General features: G+C 43.0%; 1 protein-coding gene across 1 annotated transcript in view; it reads left to right on the top strand.

Moving 5' to 3' along the window:
• The window catches only part of LOC139720741 (kielin/chordin-like protein), a 50,863-nt gene extending 30,884 nt beyond the window's left edge, over window positions 1–19,979 (top strand). Inside the window, exons 14-25 of the mRNA XM_071632095.1 lie at window positions 106–299; window positions 1,479–1,555; window positions 2,511–2,604; window positions 4,596–4,678; window positions 5,175–5,268; window positions 6,368–6,624; window positions 7,827–8,059; window positions 9,513–10,161; window positions 11,320–11,508; window positions 12,109–12,288; window positions 13,159–17,947; window positions 19,741–19,979. Coding sequence (XP_071488196.1) covers window positions 106–299; window positions 1,479–1,555; window positions 2,511–2,604; window positions 4,596–4,678; window positions 5,175–5,268; window positions 6,368–6,624; window positions 7,827–8,059; window positions 9,513–10,161; window positions 11,320–11,508; window positions 12,109–12,288; window positions 13,159–17,947; window positions 19,741–19,979 — 7,078 coding nt within the window. The remainder of the gene's footprint in view (window positions 1–105; window positions 300–1,478; window positions 1,556–2,510; window positions 2,605–4,595; window positions 4,679–5,174; window positions 5,269–6,367; window positions 6,625–7,826; window positions 8,060–9,512; window positions 10,162–11,319; window positions 11,509–12,108; window positions 12,289–13,158; window positions 17,948–19,740) is intronic.
• The last annotated feature ends 465 nt before the right edge of the window (window positions 19,980–20,444 follow it).

Below are 20,444 nucleotides of genomic sequence, written 5' to 3'. Positions count from 1 at the left end.
GTTAAAAGCCCAATTCTCATCTCCACCAATACTGTACTATCTCCCTTTAAGCAAGAGATTAAACTCTCTAATATTGTATGATTATCAAATAATTTTTGACCCTAGATTCTGTCTGGATGTGGAGCCAATCATATCCAACTGCCCCTGTGATGGAGTGCCAGTCATCTGCGACCTCAACCCCTGCAATGTCGGTTGCGGGGGTCACGAGGATGCCACGTGCTACATCGACTTCTGCAACGGCTGCACGGCGATGTGGTACAGCAACGGCAACCGCGTCAACTGCCAGGCGGAGGCACGCGGTAAATGTCATCCTAAATTTTTCTCTTAAAGATTTAAGGAAATCACAGCCTTCATGTCAGTTATATGTATAAACAGTTCTTACTGCTTTGTGGTAAACTTTGTCTACAAATCATGTGGAAGTTTGGGATGCAACAACACTGCATGTTCCCAATGTTGACAGTGGTTAAGAGAGTACAATGAAAAAAAGATGGAATGTGAAGGTTACATCCAAATTAGATACAGGACTAGCTATAAATGTCATCGAATTTTATAAGTTTCACGTGTGGCTATGAAACCGCTGGTGTCAGTCACAATTACATATGCAAACTAGAGTATAACACACCTGTTGGGAAAAACACCTAAACAAGTTAATTCCTTGCATCCAAGGAAAAAACAAACAACAAAAAAACACCCAAATAGATTCAGGTTGTCATATTTGTGTTCAAACTGTCATATATTGTTGTTAGCATTCATGAATGTATCAAGAAGTTGTTCACCTGTCAAGGGGCTTTTAGATATTGAGATATCTATCATATTGCTGAGTATAATCTTGTTATTTTTATGTACATACACATATTTTCGAAACATTTATTACCCTCTAATATTACTTTCACATTTTTATTGTATTGAAATGTCCACGATTGTAATTTCCATCATGCTGATGATTATTATTTAAGCTATATTTCTTAGAGTGCAATTTCTTTTTGAAAGGTCTATCAACATTCAACAATATATGGATGGATCTGAAAATGAAACCATCTCTGAAAAGGTTAAATGAAATTGAAATTGTTTACTTCTGAAGTTAGATTTTCAATTGTACTGTTTATTTTAATTGCACGTTGATACTGTATGTCTCTCGATTTAGTTTTCTTTTTTTTATCTCTCTCTCTTTGCTATTTTGATTTTTACACATCCCATTATTATATACACAATATTCTTATCAGGGGTCAACATTTCACAAGGCTTATTGCTCTTACCTGTTGACCCCCCCCCCCCCCCCCCCATTCTCATTAACTTATGGTTTCCTCAATAGTGTCCTTTTTCTCATCCTAATCACATGAGTGTGTATGTATTATATTTTCATTATTATTTCCATTTTGCCTGTTTCCACTGAATCAGTGGCCTGTTGTAATTATGTTTAATGGAAAATGAACTTGAACTTGAACTTTACCAGATTTTATCCATTGATCCTCCCCCAGATTGTGTCAATGGCACGGTTCTCCATCAGTCGGGCACATCATGGAAGTCTGATGCTTGCACCACCTGCACTTGTACTGTGAGTAACTCGAATTCTTCCTCTTCTCTAAGAAGAGGTTTCATGTAAAGGGGTAAAAAGGAGAAATCCCTTATTCTTTCTCTCATTTTTAATCTCTTCGAGAGAGTTCCCCTTAAATTTGAGTCAATCATGTTATAAGGATGTAAACAATTGTAGGTGGTTTGCTTGTTTTATAAGATTTTTTTTTTTTCCACTAGATCCACACTGAATTTTCCCCTCTGTGGTAGTTCATGCTGCAGACATTTCTTCATTTAATCTTGACATTCAAAATGGCTTATGGTTTTTGATCATTCTTCTCATGAGGTAGACAAAATTATTTGTCTGTGCCCCTTCTTACAAAATTTTGAATTTAAGTCAGCTGTTGCAGTTCTCCAGTTTTAGAGGGTGCTTTTTTTAAGCCAAACTCTGTAAACTGGAAACTCTCTCTTTTCCTAGTCTGAAGGAGTTTCATGGTTTGCTGAATATGTTTACCTAGTATTGGAGACAGGCATTGTGATATCATCCAAACAGTACTATATGATCAACATTGTATTCTTTATTGCTGTTTTAATATGATATTTCTCATCTTAAAAGGGGAAATTTTTAGTATGATTCTTGCAAAGAAAACATAGCGATAACAGACAATCACAGATGACATTTTTCTGAAGAGTTGAGTAAATGATATTGCATGGACGGGTGAAATATAATTTAATAGATGTAAACCCTTTTAGTGGTATATTACAGCAACTCATTTACGCTAACCTAGTATTACTTGATGGTGTGTAAGTGAATGTCTGGGTTATTTGGAGTAAAAAAAGTACCCCTGATATTATGTGCATTGTATCATATTGCCCCAGAGATGGGCACTCTCTCCTGGCCCCTCTCTCACTCTCTCACTCTCACCCCACCCCCCCCCCCCCCTCCATCTCTCTGTCTCTCTCTCTCTCTCTCACACACACACACACACACTCTTCAGAGGGGTACAGTTGATTGCCAGAGAGACTCTTGCCTGCCTACACGCTGTGACTACCCAGCCACGCCATTCGGTGAATGCTGCCCTCTCTGTAATGGTGAGTGTAGGTCCAGTGATCTAGATTAGTACGTGAAGGACAAGTTCACCTTAATGTATGTGTGGATTGAGTGAATACAGCAATATTTGTAAGACACATCAGTGAAAGATTGAGGACGATGGGACAATCTGTTCAAAAGTTATGAATTTTTGAAATTTCAGTGCTGCCATCACTGGATGAATAGATTACTACGGTTTGTGATGTCACATGCATAGAATGATTTAAAATAGAAAATGTGAAGGAATTCCACAAAATTTCTTCTTTTTTTGTTGTTGTTGAAAAGAACTTATTCCCTCAACTCGTTACTGACATATGTTAAGGGTAATATTATTCCCCCGCCTATATCATTCTACACATGTCACGTCACAAACTGTAACAGTTTTCTCATCCAGTGATGACGGCACCGAAACTTTAAAAATTCATAATTTTTTTGAACGGACTGTCCAATTTTCTTCAAACTTTAACTGATGTGTTCAACTCATATTGCTGCATTCACTCAATCCCCATTTATATGTTTATTGAGGTGAATTTGTCCTTTAAGGAGAGGGAGAAAGAGACAACTTCCATAGGTCACCTGGAGGTCATGGTAGAACACAGGATCATCCGTGATTATTGTACAGGATTTTGAGTGATTTGTATGTGCGCCATTAGAGATGAACAAAAAAAGAACAAATCAGAACAAACATAATTAGAAGAATATATCTGTATGGATTACAGTTGCAACTATTTTTCTTAAGAAGTCAGTATGTACACTTGTATGTGAATAACCACATATTGATGACTTAGTGGCCCAAATTCACAACGTATTCCATGGATTATGCAAATTTCATCCACGCATATGTGCTGGACAGATTGCGTACGTCAGTAGATATCCAATGATGAATATGAGCTGGTAAGCACTAGATGAAAAGTACACCCTTTTTTGTTTTGTTTTTTGTTTTGTTGTTTGCTTGCTTGTTTTAGTCCACATGGACTAAGATGTAAATCATGGATTTTATTAAGACTACCTTATGAATTCTTATCAAAGTGTTTATCTGCATAGAGATTGACAAATATGAGTACATTTTGTTGTTTTTGTTCATCACTCTATGACAAATATTGAACAGCAAAATATTGAACATTATGGGAATATGAATTCATTTGTATTCCTTTTTCTGTTTATATGCTTATGAACCCGTACATTTTTTTTTTAATGATTGTGATTAAAAATTGTTTTTAATGTTGAGATCAGAGCCAAATCTACACTGCTAGTATGATTTGATAATGATATGAAATTATAAGAATCCTGGTTGCTTTGCTTCAAATAAGATGCACAGACTGTTTTTGCAGGGGAAAAAAAAAGTTGTGATCTGTTATTAATTTTATCAACTGCTGGATTATCAGTATACTGCAGGCCAGTGATCATACCCAATGCACTTGACTTTGAACATGCAACATGTGTAATGTTTTGTATATTTTTGGGCGAGAGTGAAGAGTGGAGGAATGGTAATAGACAAAGAAGTTTTGGATAGGTTGTTTTGTTCCCATATCGTCTAAAGCAATGAACAATATGCTTGATTTATCAAATGCACTTTACACATGTAATCATCGTTTTTTTATATGATGCCTGAAGTGAATGCTATTTTGCTGTGATTTTCAGAGTAAACAATTTCTGATTAGCAGACAGTCTTGAGAATCAGATGTGAGGCTGTTCAGAAGTTTTTGTTGTATTTCAGTAAAAGAAAAAACAAGCAAGCAAACAAACAAGGTTTGAGAGTAATGTAAATGGATGTAATTTTGGGCATGTACGATAGAGCCACAAAGTAAAACAAAAGGGTCCAAAATGGAAGAAATCAGAGGTAAGTCCTAGTCCTAGCAGAAAGTGAAATGACTGTGTGTAGACTTTGTCCATATAGCACACAGAGATAAAATGGTCCAGCAAAGTGAGATCAGGCATTTGCTTAACTCCTCTTTAATCCGCTGTTTCCCATGATCTCATCTTTGGTATGCAGACTGCCAGTATGGGGACCAGTTTATCCGCAACAGGGCCACGGTCGTTCCCATCTACGATGAGTGCGCCGATTGCCAGTGTCTGGTGAGTGGGCAGCTGTACAGCAGTGTCAGTTTGCTGAAATGCACAAAATAAATATGCTGTGGTGTTGTTTGGATTTAACATAGCACAATATGTTCAAGTTAGATTTTACTTTATTACTTTGATTTGCCATCTCCTATTTGTCGTCAGTTTTTATGTTGTTTGTGCAGTGCATTTGTTAAATATTTTATATTGTTTGTAATGAATTATGCTAATATAAATCCTGAAGACTGAAACCAAACCTAAGATATATGTGTTACTAAAAGCCATTGAATAGAATGTTACAGCTAGAGATGTTGAATATCATTCCCAGTGCAGCATTGACATGCATTATTGATAGGCAGCGAGAACACAACAGCCATGAATATCTCCGTCACAATCGACTGTGTGGTGTTAAATATAAACCTCTGCATGGTAGACGCTATCAATAATGTAAGTGTGAGAAAAAAGTAAAGCGGAATTTATGGTGTTGACTTGTGTCATGCCACTCCCCGCACAGAATGGGGACGTCAGATGTCAAACCAGGGAATGCCCAAGGCCACAGTGCACACACCCTCTCAAGCCACGGAACGGATGCTGTCCAGAATGCAATGGTGAAGTCATGTTCTTCTTTGTTGTTGTTGTTGTTGTTGTTGTTGTTGTTGTCCTTCTCCTTCTCCTTCTTCAGCCTGTGTTTGGTGCAAGAAGAAATTAAGAAAGGGACTATGCCCAACTTCCATGGCCAGAACACACAAAAAAAATCTTTGTTTGAAGACATTTTTAGTGATGGAAAGTATTTTTTGGATGAGGTGAACCAATTCTTCTTGGAACCAAGCATGCCACAAAATGTTTGTACATTTTGTGCAGTGTTTCCTGAAAGGTAGATTTCTCTTTTAATATAGATGATCTTTTGAATCCTTTAAGTCACTTTGCTGCCATGTCATCAAAGAAATATGAGATGTGACTTGGTATCTAAAACAGAGTACTGATCACACCTGTAATCACACTAATCACCACAAATAAAAGAATTTTTATTTTGTGATTGGCCAAGACTAGCAAACCAACACCTACCTGTATGACTCTTCCCGGCTTGATCATTCTGTTCAAGAGACAAAGCACTTGCACCTTGTTACCTAATGATAGCTTGATATTGTTGCAGTCTGACTTTTACATGGCTTAATAAACACTATGACCTACACATACACTGTGGGGTGTATGGTTGAACAATGGGTATTCCAGCTGCCTCCACATCATACTGGTTAGCCAACCAGGAGAGTGACCTCTTCCTTCTGCTCTTCTGAACTTCTAAAGGCTTCAATCTTCTCAGAACTTGATTACTTCAGTTCTCCTTCCGTATTCTGGCCCGCCGAGTGAAAAACATCTGCTACAGTAGCATCATTCAGTTTCTCTCTACTTGTATTCTAAAGCTCAACTGCTTTAGATAAATTCTGTCATGTGAATCACTTATTATATTGACATGAATTGTTATTTACAGAGAGTTAAGTGTTTAAAATGAAGAGAAAAAAAAAATCAAAGGACCCACATTTTTTGGTGTATATACATTAATATGTAGGAGTTCGTGGCTACCCAGGGACTCATGCATATTTATCAGTACATATTGATATTCATATCATTGCATATTACTCCATTATCATATGTTATTTGCCGCATCTAAAAACATCTCTGCTCTCTCTCTCTGTCTCACTCACTCAGACTGTGAGTATGAAGGAAGTCGGGTTGCCAACGGCAACACCTTTACAGCGGACCTGTGCACGTCCTGCACCTGCAGGTACGGCTCAGTGAGCTGCCAGCCGGTGCGCTGCCCTCAACTCAGCTGCCTGCAGCAGACGACGCCGCAGGGCGAATGCTGCCCTCGCTGCACCGACGGCTGCGAGTACGAGGGGATGTCATTCAACAACGGAGACTTCTTCACTCCCATGTCCAATCCCTGCCTAAGGTGTTCGTGCCTGGTGAGCTGGAATATTTTGATAGAGGATATACAAAAAAAATAATCATACTTTGATTTGGTCTTCAATCCTCCTCTCCCAACATACAATGTAGCTTTGTTTTAAGACTGATGCTAGTATGTGTTAAAGGGTAAAACACATACTGAATATGCCATATATTTTATGATGATAATATTTTGCAAATCAGGGCTTGTCAGACAATTTTACAGCTAGTTTGATTTCTGATCAAGAAGCACAGAGTAAGTTATAGATAGTAATTCTATTCAAGAGAAAAACTTTGTGAATCGCCACCTTTGATACACTTTACATTTTTTGTTTACTTGGGTCAATATTTTTGAGATGTGTTCATATTATCGTAATTATCAGTCAACTTGGGATACTCGCAAATAGTGCTGCCATGGGATATCTTGTGCCTTCCAAACCAACCCAAGAAATGACAAGAACAGAAATAGGAACTGCAATCATAGCTAGGTTTAAGATACGCAGTACTCACAAATTTGAATTTCCTTGTGTATCTGCTAATGCTGAATAATCCCCTAGTTGTTGCTGGAAGGGAGACTCACAATTACGAGGTAGAACGTAGACCCATGCGCAACCTGACCGTGCATACTCTACTCTTGATGAAGGGATAATACAATAAGCCTTGCATATTACCTGAAATTATTCTGCCCAAGGGGCTGCTTTGGAAGTATACAAAGTACAGAGTCTGCCGTTGAAACATATAAAGGCAGGTAGTGGCTTAGTTGCAACAAATTGAGATATTGCCACAATATGCAGATTAGCTAAGTATCATGACGTATGAAAGCCTCTGATAGGATTCCATTTTCAGGGCATTGTCCGTCAATAATGAAATCTAAAAAGTCCTAATCCACCCCAATTTACTCCCTGGGAATTGTCCAGTGAAATTCAAACTCCAGTGGAGGGTGTGCTGCGGTGCAGTCATGTAGATTTATTTTGGCCTGTCTCACTACCACAGAATCGCAGCAATATATATCTGAAGTGACAAAAGAGGCAGCTTCAAGATGTGTGGTGCTGCACGTACAACGTATACTGAATCCTAGCTTGTTAAATATGACATATTTGTGGATGTGTACACAATTTCAGCAGGACGTCCATACTAGTGTCCCAGATTCGCAAAGTGCAGAACAAGATACAAATATCTATATGTTCCTACTTGTCAATTTCGATCCCTTTTTTTACCCCAGAATAACATTGTGCGCTGCAATCCTCAACAATGCGAGCCAGCCCCATGCCCCAACCCGGTACTTCTCCTGGGTGCCTGCTGCCCAATTTGCACGGACAAGTGCGTCTACAACGGGCGAACGTACAACAACGATGACCGCTGGGTGTCCGATGACCAGTGCCAGCAGTGCATATGTCAGGAGTCCAGGGTCACTTGCACTGACCTCTCACGTTGCAGGGAGCAATGTCAGCACGGGTCAGTTTCGTCGGAAACCAGAAAATTTGACAAATCCTACTGCAGCTCACTCATTAATACTGTAAAAGCTGTCATTTTCGCGAATGAGGTCAGAGACATTTTCCCAAGATGTTGTTTCCCTGATCTACACCGAGGCTATTGCAAGTGCACTAATGCCTGTCCATTTGTGATATTATTGCTTGTTATCAAATTTGTAGCATAACAGTGATTTTCGAAATTCATAAAAATTAAACCCTTGCAAAAATAACAGCTTTTACTGTACTTGTTAGATGTGTGAAAGTTCTGAAATGAAAGGAAATCCCAATAACATTTTGAAGTATTTCCATCACAATGATTTATATCTTGTGCTGATTTTGTATATCAATATGAAATACCTCAAAATAGTTGTTTTGCTCCAGTAGTTAGGATTGTATTTCCTTCATAATCCTAAGTGGGACAAGTGGGCATATTCAAGGCAAACTCTATGGTTTGAGGAAGGGACAGTGGCTATTATTTTTATGCCTCGGCCACAAAGTGGTGCCGGAGGCATTATGTTTTTTAAGTTGTCAATTTGTAATATTTTGCCAATTTTGTGAAAATGTAATCACACATTGTCCACATGTACTATAGACCTAGTAGGAGAATCATGCATTATGGCGGAGGCATACTAGTTGCCATAGCGACATTTCTAGTTTAGAATAACTTTGTCGCCTTAAAAGTCATTGAAGATGTACAATATACATGAGGTCAGAGCAAAAGTGATTATTTCAGTAGGTGAAGGTTTCCAATTGACAATGTTTGATGATATTCAATGTGTACAGTGGAAACTAGTGCAGGGAAAACGATGTTAAATTAACCCCAAGGAGACAATTTCGTATGAATGCAGTTGTGATGTTCAGTGAATAGCTTGGAATAGGTGAGCATGGGAAAGTTGACTCTATTCAGCAGAATGCACTAAGTGTGCGTACAAGTTACCATGCCGAGTGCCAAATGATCAGCTGCTGGCTGTAAACCCACATCCATGGGAGCTTAAAGAGTGTGTACAGTTCTGGTCGAGGTAAGGATTTAGCTATTAACGTTTTGCGAGATATTTAGAAATCACTCTATGAGATGTCAAAGAGCATGCAATTCTAAGGCGTATCAAAAGTTTATTTGATGAAAGTCGGTTTGGAAATGGCTGAGATATCCAAAAACAAGGTGAAACAAAGTGATCCTAATAAAGTTGTGGCATGTCGCCTTTTATTATTGTCACTTTTTTGGATATCTCAGCCATATGAAAACCAATTTTCATCAAATAAATGTTGAATCCTTCTTAAAATTACATGCTCTTTCATATTTCATATGAGGTTTCTCATTATCTCACTTAAGAATGTTCAAAACATGAATCCCCACCCCAACCAGTACTGTACAGTCCCTTTAATCATATTGCATTATTTGCCGAGATTCCAACCACATGATTCCATCATATTTACAGTTACATTGCCGAAGGCCAGTGCTGTTCAGACTGCACGGACTGTCTGTACGAGGGCCAGTTCCAACGCAACAACGCAGAGTTCGACAGCACCGATGGATGCGAGGTCTGCCGCTGCCATTCGGGCACGGTCACGTGCCAGCAGCGACCGTGCCCGGACACGGGTTGCCGGGAGGTGGAGACCCTAGACGGAGAGTGCTGCCCAGTTTGCCGCGGCTGCATCGACCGCGGAGGGACACGTCACGACCATGGCACACACTTTGTCCCGACCTACGACGTGTGCTCTGACTGCACCTGCTCGGAGGGACGGCTGTCATGCCAGACGATCCGCTGCGAACAGCAGTGCTCGCATCCGGTCATCGACCCTTCAGCGTGCTGCCCTATATGCGATAATGGCTGCCAGGACGGAAGCACGCTCTACAACGATGGCGACATTGTGCAGAGCCCGGAGAGGTGCCAGATCTGCCGCTGCTCCCGGGGGAGCATCCTGTGCGACCAGGTGCCCTGTCCGCAGCTGACCTGCCCCAACCCTGTCCTGCTGCCCGGCCAGTGCTGCCCGGAGTGCAGGCAGTGCGTGTATGAAGGGGCCACGTACTACAATGGAGAGCAGTTTGTGTCTCAGCAGGATCCCTGCCAGAGCTGTCGATGCGAGGTGAGAAAGAATACTAACATACCAAGGCTTGTCATTCAAAAAGTATTTTCTTATGCGTGGCATGTGTTGCAATATTATCTTAACCCGTTGAGGACGAGTCCTGAGTATACTCGGGCAACAAAAGGGTCTATGGGACATACATGTTGTAGCAAAATCAGTCCATCCTCAGTGCATTAAACTTGTTCTTCCGTGGAAAAGTTTGAATGCCATCAAGCAATAATTTGTGGAATGCTTTACTGTCATTGTAAATTTTACATAGGTTTATATATTTCCCATGGAAAGATTGACTGAAAAAAATATGTGTATCTATATACATATTATCTTTCTCTCTTTTTTCCACCTACAAAGTAAAGTACACCCTTGTGTTCTTTGGGAAGGGGTTTATCATTATTGCAATTCATTTTGAATAGAACAAACAAGTATTCAGAAAGATGAGACACTTTGTCGTTCTCGAATATATTAAAAGTTGAAGGCCAGCATGATTTAAGGGCAATGTTATCCTATATCTTTAAAAGAATGTCTGCCTTGAGAAATTTAGATTTTTGTCAGTTGTAAGGGATCTGCATAGACAGATAATGTTACCCTTCACTAGGTGGATAAGTGACTGATATTGAATCCAAGAAAATGGCAAGCAAGGTGATGAAGCTATCAGATGATAATATATGTTTTATTTGTGAATAGATCAAAAGCTTGAATAACCACCTATCTAAGTTTTGATGTGTAAGAATACTTTGTTTTGAAGTTTCATGTTTTGCATGCTCATGAATTGTTTAGTATAAAGCCCATTTTCTGAAAACTTTGAGTTTCTAGTTATTAGCTTTCTGCCATTTTGTCTCATGTTTTTGGAAATAGAGAGACAATAAAAAGACAGTTAACCCACTGAGGACAAGCTGATTTTGCTACAACACTCATTTCTCGTAGACACTTGCAAGAGTACTCAGGACTCAGGACTTGTTCAATGGGTTAATGCATCACTTGAAAGCTCAGAGAGTGGACAATTTCAAAATGCCAAATTGAGACAATCAATAGTGGTTTAACAAAAGATTTGTCAGGTTTTCTTTGAAGGATGTCAAACGTAATTAAGACTTTGCTTTTGACATCTGTACTCTTGAGACACAATCCCAATATCTTTATTATCGATTTGCAATGTGGCCGTAGGTTGGTGAAGTGCGGTGTGTTGACCAGAGGACTCAGGGGCTGGTCTGCCAGAGGTCCTGCACCCATCCTGTCCCGGTCCCAGGCCAGTGCTGCCCCGACTGCACGCAGTGCCAGTACGACGGCCGCGTCATCCCTGATGGCATACAGTTCCGTCACTTCACAGACCGGTGTCAGATCTGCACGTGTTCGGTAAGTCGGGTCCATTTCTAACACGTAGAGTATGATGCCCACATCAGTCCCAATTGCTCACATTTGTAATATTCGCTCTGGGTTGCTGTGGATATGCTGTAGTGTATTGAATTAGGCTCTTGTGCTGAAATCTTTCCTAGCATCTACACATCTGTGGATGAGGTGTTTTACCTACATTATTGGTGTAGACCATGGTGTTTGAAATTGTCACCTCACAATGTGAGATAATGAACTGTTATGACATGGCCCCCACCACGGGGCGGGGGGAAGGGAGCAACTAAAAATAAGTTTTTCATAAGCACTAAGCCCCCCGGGGCTCTTGTTTAGCGCTACCATCAGCTCCCAGTAATCCTATGTCAAGGAATGTGGTTGCCACAAAAGTGTCTCAAGTCTGGTACTCCTATACCTTGAATGATTATATTTTTTATCTTGTGAGCCATCACCTCAACGTTTGATATGTCATTTCCACATAGAACTTTCATGATATTTTGTCAAGAGGGGGCACCATGTGTAACATCAACACAGTAGCCGTGTGTACATGTAAGTTTGGGAACTTTAAGGGACAGCTTTGATACTGATAATCTGTCTGAAACCCTACAGGGAGGATCAGTGGTGTGTGAGCGAGAAACCTGCCCCCCTGTCCAGTGCAGCAGCCCAGTCTACACCCATCCAGAGGACTGCTGCCCTCAATGTCAGGTCTGCATCGATGAGGGCAGAGAGTACCAGGAAGGGGAACGTTGGCAGTCTACTAGCAATGAGTGCCTGGACTGTGTCTGCCAGGTATGACCATAGTTTCTGTCTCATTTTCATCTGTTCAGTGCCAGGGATGTTGCTGATCTCTTGGAGTTATAATTGATGTTGATGAAGCACAGATCTTGATTTCAGTAGGTAGTATGGTTTTACGAGGCTAGGAGTCTTAAGAAGTTATTGGCTAAATTGCAAAGTTCAGACCCATCAGTGATTGCAGTGGGGGAGCAGGATAAAATGTGAGAGAGCAAATCTTCTTTTTTTTTCTATTTCTTGTTCACTTCTAAATGGGAATACCCATTTCAAAAACGTATGATGCTGTGCATTTCAGATCCATCAGACTTCCATACAATTCCCCCCCCCCCCATCTCTTCTTGTGGCCACACACATGCCCTCAGGGTGTGGACTACAGTGGGCACTCCTGCAACTAAAGAGATGCTCTGTTGTCTTGCTGCATATCTGACATGGGCAATATTCTGATGAACCAATCTTAAACTTTGTGTACATGTGATGATCTGGTCGATTTTACCCTGTTTGCAGCAGAAATAGCAATACTTCAGAGAAAGTGTGGGTATGTGAACCTTGCCAATGCAATCTGAAGGACTTTTACTTTATTGCACAAATCTTGATATTGCAGTTATGGCAAAATATCATGTTGTCATCTTATGATCCAAGATTTCGATAAGACAGAAACAGATCCATTAATGAAAAAAGTTTATTAACTATGCATAAAATCACAAGGTACTTGAATATACGTATTTTGAGTATTCGCAATAAAGTATCTCTGTGTCTCTGTCTCTGAATGTAGGATGTGCTGTGAAGTGTGAATGTACTAATTTTCAGACTTCCACCAGTGGTAAGTCATGTCATTTTCGCATCATGAAACCTCTTTTATTTCTACAGAATCAGCGAGTGACTTGTGAACCCAGACCTTGTCCCCCAACCCAGTGCAGTCACCCTGCTAAACACCATACGCAATGCTGCCCAGGATGCACTGACTGTGAATATGATCGACGCTACATCACTAACGGCCAGAAATTTGGTGACCCCCTCAACCACTGTGAGAGCTGCTCCTGCCTGAACGGGAACATTCTCTGTGAGCGCGTGCGGTGTCCGACCGTGAATTGTCCCAACCCTGTGGTTCTGGAGGGCCAGTGCTGTGCAGTTTGCCATGAGTGCACCTACGATGGGGCAGTGTACCAGGACGGCGAAACGTTCCCCTCTCCGGATAACCCTTGTGTCGAGTGCACATGCAGCAATGGGCAGGTCAGGTGTGAGCCGAGGCCCTGCCCGCCTGCAAACTGTGCGTATCCAAGTCGGGACACCTGCTGCGCAGTGTGCGATGGCTGCTACTACAATGGGGCTAATCATGACAACGGAGCCCTATTTGTGGACTCGGGTGGGGAGTGTCGTGAATGCCAGTGCATCAATGGAGATGTGACCTGCACCACGCCCATCTGTGCTCCTCTTGAAAACTGTGAACTGGAGGAGACTCCTCCAGGAAAGTGCTGCCCAGTCTGCTCAATCAAGAAGGTTTATAACTGCACCTTCGGTGACAGGACCTACCGTGAGGGGGACACCTTCTTCAATCCCATTAACGAGTGCCAGCGGTGCGAATGCACCAGCGGACGTGTCATATGTCATGACGCACCTTGCCCTGAGGCCCCCTGCACACACCCACTTATGTTTGGCTGCTGTCCTTCTTGTGATGGATGCACCTATGGAAATGAGAGCTATGCAAATGGTGTCCTCTTTGCAGAACCTGGCAATCCTTGTGGACAGTGCTCCTGTGAAGGCGGCTCTGTAATTTGTGAACGTTTGTCCTGCCCACCTCTCAACTGTCCGCATAGAACACATCCGGAAGGTGTCTGCTGCGAAGTGTGCATCAACCACGACTGTGTCTTCCTCGGAGAGACGTTTTTGCACGGGAAGCGCTTCACCCATCCAGATGACCCGTGTCAAGAATGTGTTTGTGATGATGGCAACACTGACTGTGCTGTAGCTCCGTGTCCGCAAATCACCTGCCCTTACCCAAAACAGGGACCATGCTGCCAGCAGTGTGATGGGTGTCTGTACAATGGAGATGAGCATAATGATGGTGATGTCTTTTTCAACCCTCTGGACCAATGCCAAGAGTGTGAATGCCAGTCAGGCTTCGTGAACTGCCGACCTAGATCGTGTCCTCCAGCACCTTGCAGCCATCCTGCTACTCGCTCTGGCGATTGTTGTCCCATCTGTGATGCATGCTCGTACTTTGACCGTCCCTTCCAGAATGGGGACAGCTTCCCCGATCCAGAAAACATCTGCCAAACCTGCACCTGTCTAAATGGTGAAGTGACTTGTGAGCGGTCAGCATGTCGTGTCGCTTCCTGTGAATTCCCTGGCCGTGACCAGTGTGGATGCCCAACATGTGACAGCTGTGTGTACAATGGTGTCGACTTTGATGATGGGGCTGTCTTCCCTCATTTCAATGACACATGTAGGGAGTGTGTCTGCAGGCAAGGGGAAGTTGACTGCTATCTACACTCATGTCCCCAGCCAAGATGTTTTAATCCAGTCTTACTTCCTGGTAGCTGCTGCCCATCATGTGATGGCTGTTCATACGACGGAAACAATTATGTAAATGGACAAGAGTTTGCAGATACAATTGATGACTGCCGGGTCTGCTCATGCCTCAATGGAAACGTAAACTGTGCAAAACGTCTGTGCCAGGTTGTGTCCTGCACTCATCCTATGCCAGATGCCTGCAATTGCCCAGCATGTGATGGATGCATGTATGAAGACGTCATGGCCATTTCGGGGATGACATTCGTGGACCCAAATAACATGTGCAGAGACTGCCTGTGTTTGAGGGGTTCCGTCAGCTGCATTGATCGTGTCTGTCCTCCTGCCAACTGCTCCAATCCAGCAAACATTCCCGGTGAGTGCTGCCCTGTGTGTCTAGCTCCCCAGTGCAGCGAGCCAGAAAACCTCAGTCCATGCGACGACTGTGAGTGTATCGATGGGAACTGGCAGTGTACCCGAAGACCTTGCCCTGCTCCAGTCTGCCCACATCCAGGCACAGACGGATGCTGTCCTGTGTGTGATTCTTGCACGTATGGAGGAAAGCCATGGGCAAATGCAGACAACTTCCCTGACCCTGAGAATGTGTGCCGCACGTGCCAGTGCAACAATGGCTTTGTGAGCTGCCAGGATCCAACCTGTCCTTCTGTGGAGTGCAGTAATCCCATTGTTCCTGCAGGGCAGTGCTGCCCAGTGTGCACAGGACAATGCACTGTTGATGGGCTGACATACGAAAATGGAGAGACATTCGTTCCACAGACGGATGTCTGCCAACGCTGCACATGCAGGAATGGCCAGGTATTCTGCGAGTCGTTCACATGTTCTCGCCTCTGTGCTCATCCTCAGAACATTCCTGGCCAGTGTTGTCCAGTCTGCGATGGTTGCCATTTTGAAAATCTGAACATTGCTAATGGAGAGTCCTTCCGTCACCCAGCAGACAACTGCCAGATGTGTACTTGCGTCAATGGGAATGTTGATTGTCAAGCAGTGAATTGTCCGCCTGTCACTTGCCCGAATCCGCAGAGAGTGGATAATGAGTGCTGCATGTCATGCCTGGAATGTACCTACAATGACCAAACATACCAAGATGGAGCAGTCTGGTATCCTGTTGAGAGGCAGTGCACCCAGTGCGAGTGTGTCGGAGATGTTGTCAACTGTGGTCCTTTGGAGTGTCCAAGTAGTCAATGTACCCATCCTGTCAAGGGTTCATGCTGTCCACTGTGTGATGGGTGTCTCTTCGAAGAGCGATTGTACAACAACGGAGAGACCTTCCGTCCAGACAATTGCAGAGAGTGCAACTGTGTGAATGGAAACGTTCTCTGCCTGGAGAGAGAGTGCCCCGTCTTGACTTGTGCAAATCGAATCAGAGATCCAGGTCAGTGTTGCGAGCGGTGTCAGGGATGTACTTATGAAGGGTTTGAGTACACTAATGGTGAGTCCTGGATGTCGCCACTCAATCCATGTCTCACCTGCCAGTGTCAAGACGGTGTTACTGTCTGCTCTGAGCTCAGATGTCTCTCACCAGATTTCTGCGCCAACCCCATCTACTTGCCAGACCAGTGCTGTCCAATCTGTCCTGGCTGTGTCTTCAATGGAGTCACCTACAATGATGGACAGCGATTCAACCCATACAACGATCCATGTGAAACTTGCTATTGTCAGAGAGGCAGCTTGCTATGCCTGAGGGAGAGTTGTCCAAGTATGGTGGACTGCCCCGAAGATCAGGTCGTTGCACCGGCTGTAGGAGATTGTTGCGCAACTTGTACAGCAGAGCAAAGAAGTCGTGAGTGCACAGCAGACAATGTCGGTCAGCGCTTCAAGCCTTACAGCGATCCCTGCTACACCTGTGAGTGCAAGAACACGTCCCTCTGGGAGTGCATGAGTGAGATGTGCCCCATGCTCAGCTGTCCTCGATCAGAGCAGTTTGTGCCGCGTGGTGAGTGCTGTCCCCGATGCCAGCGGTGCATCGATGAAGAGACTGGCCAGAACTACCTGGATGGACAGACATGGGGTAGGGGATTTGACAACTGCATCACCTGTTCCTGCAATGCTGGTGCTGTCAATTGTGAGATAACTCAATGTGATGCACCCATTTGTCCTGAAGGTGAGGAGCCATACAGACCACAAGGATCTTGCTGCTTTGCCTGTAGAACAGCATCTCGGCCATGCTCATACCAGGGGATCCAATACCAGTCTGGTGAAATGTGGCTGCGGGATGAGTGCACAAACTGTGAGTGTGTGGCTGGTGAGGTGCAGTGCCGTACCCAGCGCTGTCCAGTCATGAATTGTGCATCTGATGAAACTCCAGTGGTCATGCCAGGGGACTGCTGCCCAAGGTGTATACTCCGTCCTGCAACATGTATTGCCTTTGGCGATCCCCACTATCGTACCTTTGACGGCAAACTGATCCACTTCCAGGGAGCTTGTCGCTACATCATGACCATGGACTGCCAGAACCAAGATTTTATTGTGGAAGTGACCAATGATGACAGGAACATGGGTGCAGTGTCATGGACTCAGGAGGTCACTGTCATAGTTGCTGGAAATGAAGTCAATCTTGGACAAAGTGGCATCGTACAGGTGAACAATGAAGTGGTCAGCCTTCCATACCTGAAACAGCCATACCTGTATGTTGAGCGTAGGGCCACAACATTCTATGTCAACACCAACTCTGGGGTGACGGTCCTGTGGGATGGAAGCAGCTATGTTGAGGTCAGTGTGCCTGGCACCTATGCCAGGCAGACCTGCGGATTGTGCGGGAACTTCAACGGATACCCTCAGGACGATCTGCGCACCAGGTCAGGACAGCTGGCTAGCTCGGTGGCAGTATTTGGTAACAGCTGGAAGACGTCCGACCAGAGCAGCTGCGATGTGAAGGACACTGATCCTTGCACTGATGCGGGATTCCATGCCAGGAAGCTTGCCAACATCAAGTGCGCTGTCCTGAAGTCGCCTCGCTTCTCGGCCTGCCATAGCAAGGTGCCTCCGCAACAGTACTACGCTGCTTGCGTCTATGACCTGTGTGCCTGTGGATCCAGCGATGCTTGCCTGTGCGATGCCCTCTCAGCATATGCAGCAGAGTGCCGGCAGGAAGGTGTCCATCTCAACTGGAGATCTCCTTCACTCTGTGGTAAGTCAATATCTCTTGCAAATGAATTATTTGAATGAAGTATCAATTTTCTTAAAACCTTTTCCACACAATTTTCATTGTAGTGCACATTCCATATATGAAGTGTGGGTATGATCTTGCTACCAATTTCTTCTATGTTTGAAAGGAAGCAAGAGAATTTTATGTTCAGATATCGAGAGTATCATGAAGAAAAGGATACAAATTACTTATGCATAGGTTTTCAAATAAATGGTACCCGGAACACCAGGTACCAGGAAGGAATAATAGTATGTTAATGATGATTTTTTTTTTTTGTAAATCAAATTCTCTTGAACATAGTTTTGAGAATTGTTGTAGTCTTTCGACATCCAGAACTGCATACTGTTCACCAAACGTTTCAAATGTAGATATGGGATTTATAGAGAAATTATAGAGGTTGTTATATCTCCAATGCAGTGGGGGGGAAAAAACTCTTGATAGAATATAGTCCTGTAGTGAGTTCATTCAGAATATTAGAGAAAAGTCAAATGTTGGATTCCGTAGGGAAGGGCCTGATCAATACCACATCAAACCTCAAAGAGTGAATTTTTATGCCTCCGCCACAAAGTGGTGCCGGAGGCATTATGTTTTCGGGTTGTCCGTCCGTCCGTCTGTCCTTCCGTCTGTCCGTAATGAATTTTGTGGACAGCGTAACTAAAAAACCTCATGAGGTATTCTAATGGAACTTGGCATGTATGTGCATTAGGGGGTAAAGTTGTGCCTATCAACTTTTTGGTGCACATGCTCAAGGTCAAAGGTCAAAAAGTCATGGTCAGATGCTCAAAATCTCTCTATTTCCCCCATATCTATGCAATGCCTGAAGATGCTTCCTTGAAACTTAGTGTAAAGTTTGGGGTCATGAGGTCAAGTAAAAATGTTGAAATTTCACTTTTTTCTCCATATCTTGGAAATGGTTCAAGGTATCTTCATGGAACATAGTATATATGCATGTTCTGACTGGCAGTGATTATCTAGGGAATTTTAGGTTCATGGGGTCAAAGGTCAGGAGTCAAAGGTCAAGGGCAACACTTCAAACTTTTACTATTTCCCTCATATTTATGCAATGCCTGCAGGATTTTTTTTTAACTTGGTGTATGCATGTATAACCCAGTAGAGATTCTCTGGAAAACTTTTTTTTTCCCAAAAAGGTCAATGGTCATAAGGTCAGAGATCAAGTGAAAGTGCTGAACTTTACTTCTTCCTCCATATGTCAGAAGTGGCTCAAGTTATCTTGAAACTTAGTACATATCTATGCATGTTCTGCCTGACAGTGATTCTCTTATGAATTTAAGGGTCAAAGGTCAAGGGTCAAAGGCCAGATGAAAATTGTAACAATTTACTATTCAATACAGAAATTGCACTTTTTCTCTGTACCTTGAAAATTACTCAATGCATAAACTTATGAAAGGGTCAAAGTCAAGCAAAAGTCCTAAAATCCCCAAATACATGCTCTCCCATTCATCCAATTAAACCTAGGTCAAGGAAGGTGAACATTCAGCACATATGTGACAAACATATCATTTTAATATTTTGCCAATTTTGTGAAAATATAATCACACATTGTCCACATGTACTACAGACCTATTAGAAGAATCATGCATTATGGTGGAGGCGTACCAGTCGCCATAGCGACATTTCTAGTTCAGTTGTCTAATCTAATTCAGGAGCTAATCTCGTGTTCTGACTGTGACCGAGTGGAAGCAGGCAGACATTTGTTTATGTTTCTCAGCCTTTGCAATTATGTACTCATGTCTGACTCTGACTTTTCACTGCAGCCATCAACTGTCCGACGGACAGGGGCTTCATGTTCGATGAGTGCGGCCCGGCGTGTCCCCGCACCTGTGCCAACAAGGACCTGCCCCTGGGCATCCTGGAGGACCAATGTCTCCGCCCTTGCGTGCCCGGCTGCAACTGCCCGGCGAGCAGGGTCCTGCATGACAGCGCCTGCATCGATCCTGCAGACTGCCCTCTAGACTACAACATCAACGCCACTGTTCTTGAGCCACCGAATTAAGAAGCAGGAAGTCAAGGTGAAAAAAGCAGCAACAATAGGATGAGATTATTATGGGGTTGCATTTACCTCCGGGCACTCATGGGCTATGGATGTTGTCCAGCAAAGAAAACTGATACCTCTCCACTTCTGTCTGTGGTAAATTCATGGAGAGGGAGTTTGATCATGCAATGTATGATATTTTGTGTGTAGACAGAAATTTTAGGCTGCATATATGTAAATGGAAGGTGGTGTCATGACCTGATAATGACACAAGTCTGCACCTTGTCTTGTAGTAAAACCCGAGCTGCTCCTGCTTGTGTGTGTGTGTGTGTGTGTGTGTGTTTGTGCATGTGTGAGAAAGAGTGTGATAATATGTACTGGAGCTTAGAGAAGTTCTATGTATTTATCTGTTTGTTTGGTTTTTTTTACACACGAGTGTGAAATATGATATCCCTAAACCTCTGTGATGATGTTCACAGCAGAATC

The sequence above is a fragment of the Diadema antillarum genome, unplaced genomic scaffold (assembly GCF_040938485.1).
Source record: "Diadema antillarum isolate AM-2024a unplaced genomic scaffold, OU_Dant_1.0 scf00000132, whole genome shotgun sequence".
NCBI lineage: Eukaryota > Metazoa > Echinodermata > Echinoidea > Diadematoida > Diadematidae > Diadema > Diadema antillarum.
Note: the sequence above shows the minus strand (reverse complement) of the source record. Positions and strands in the feature narration are given on the sequence as shown.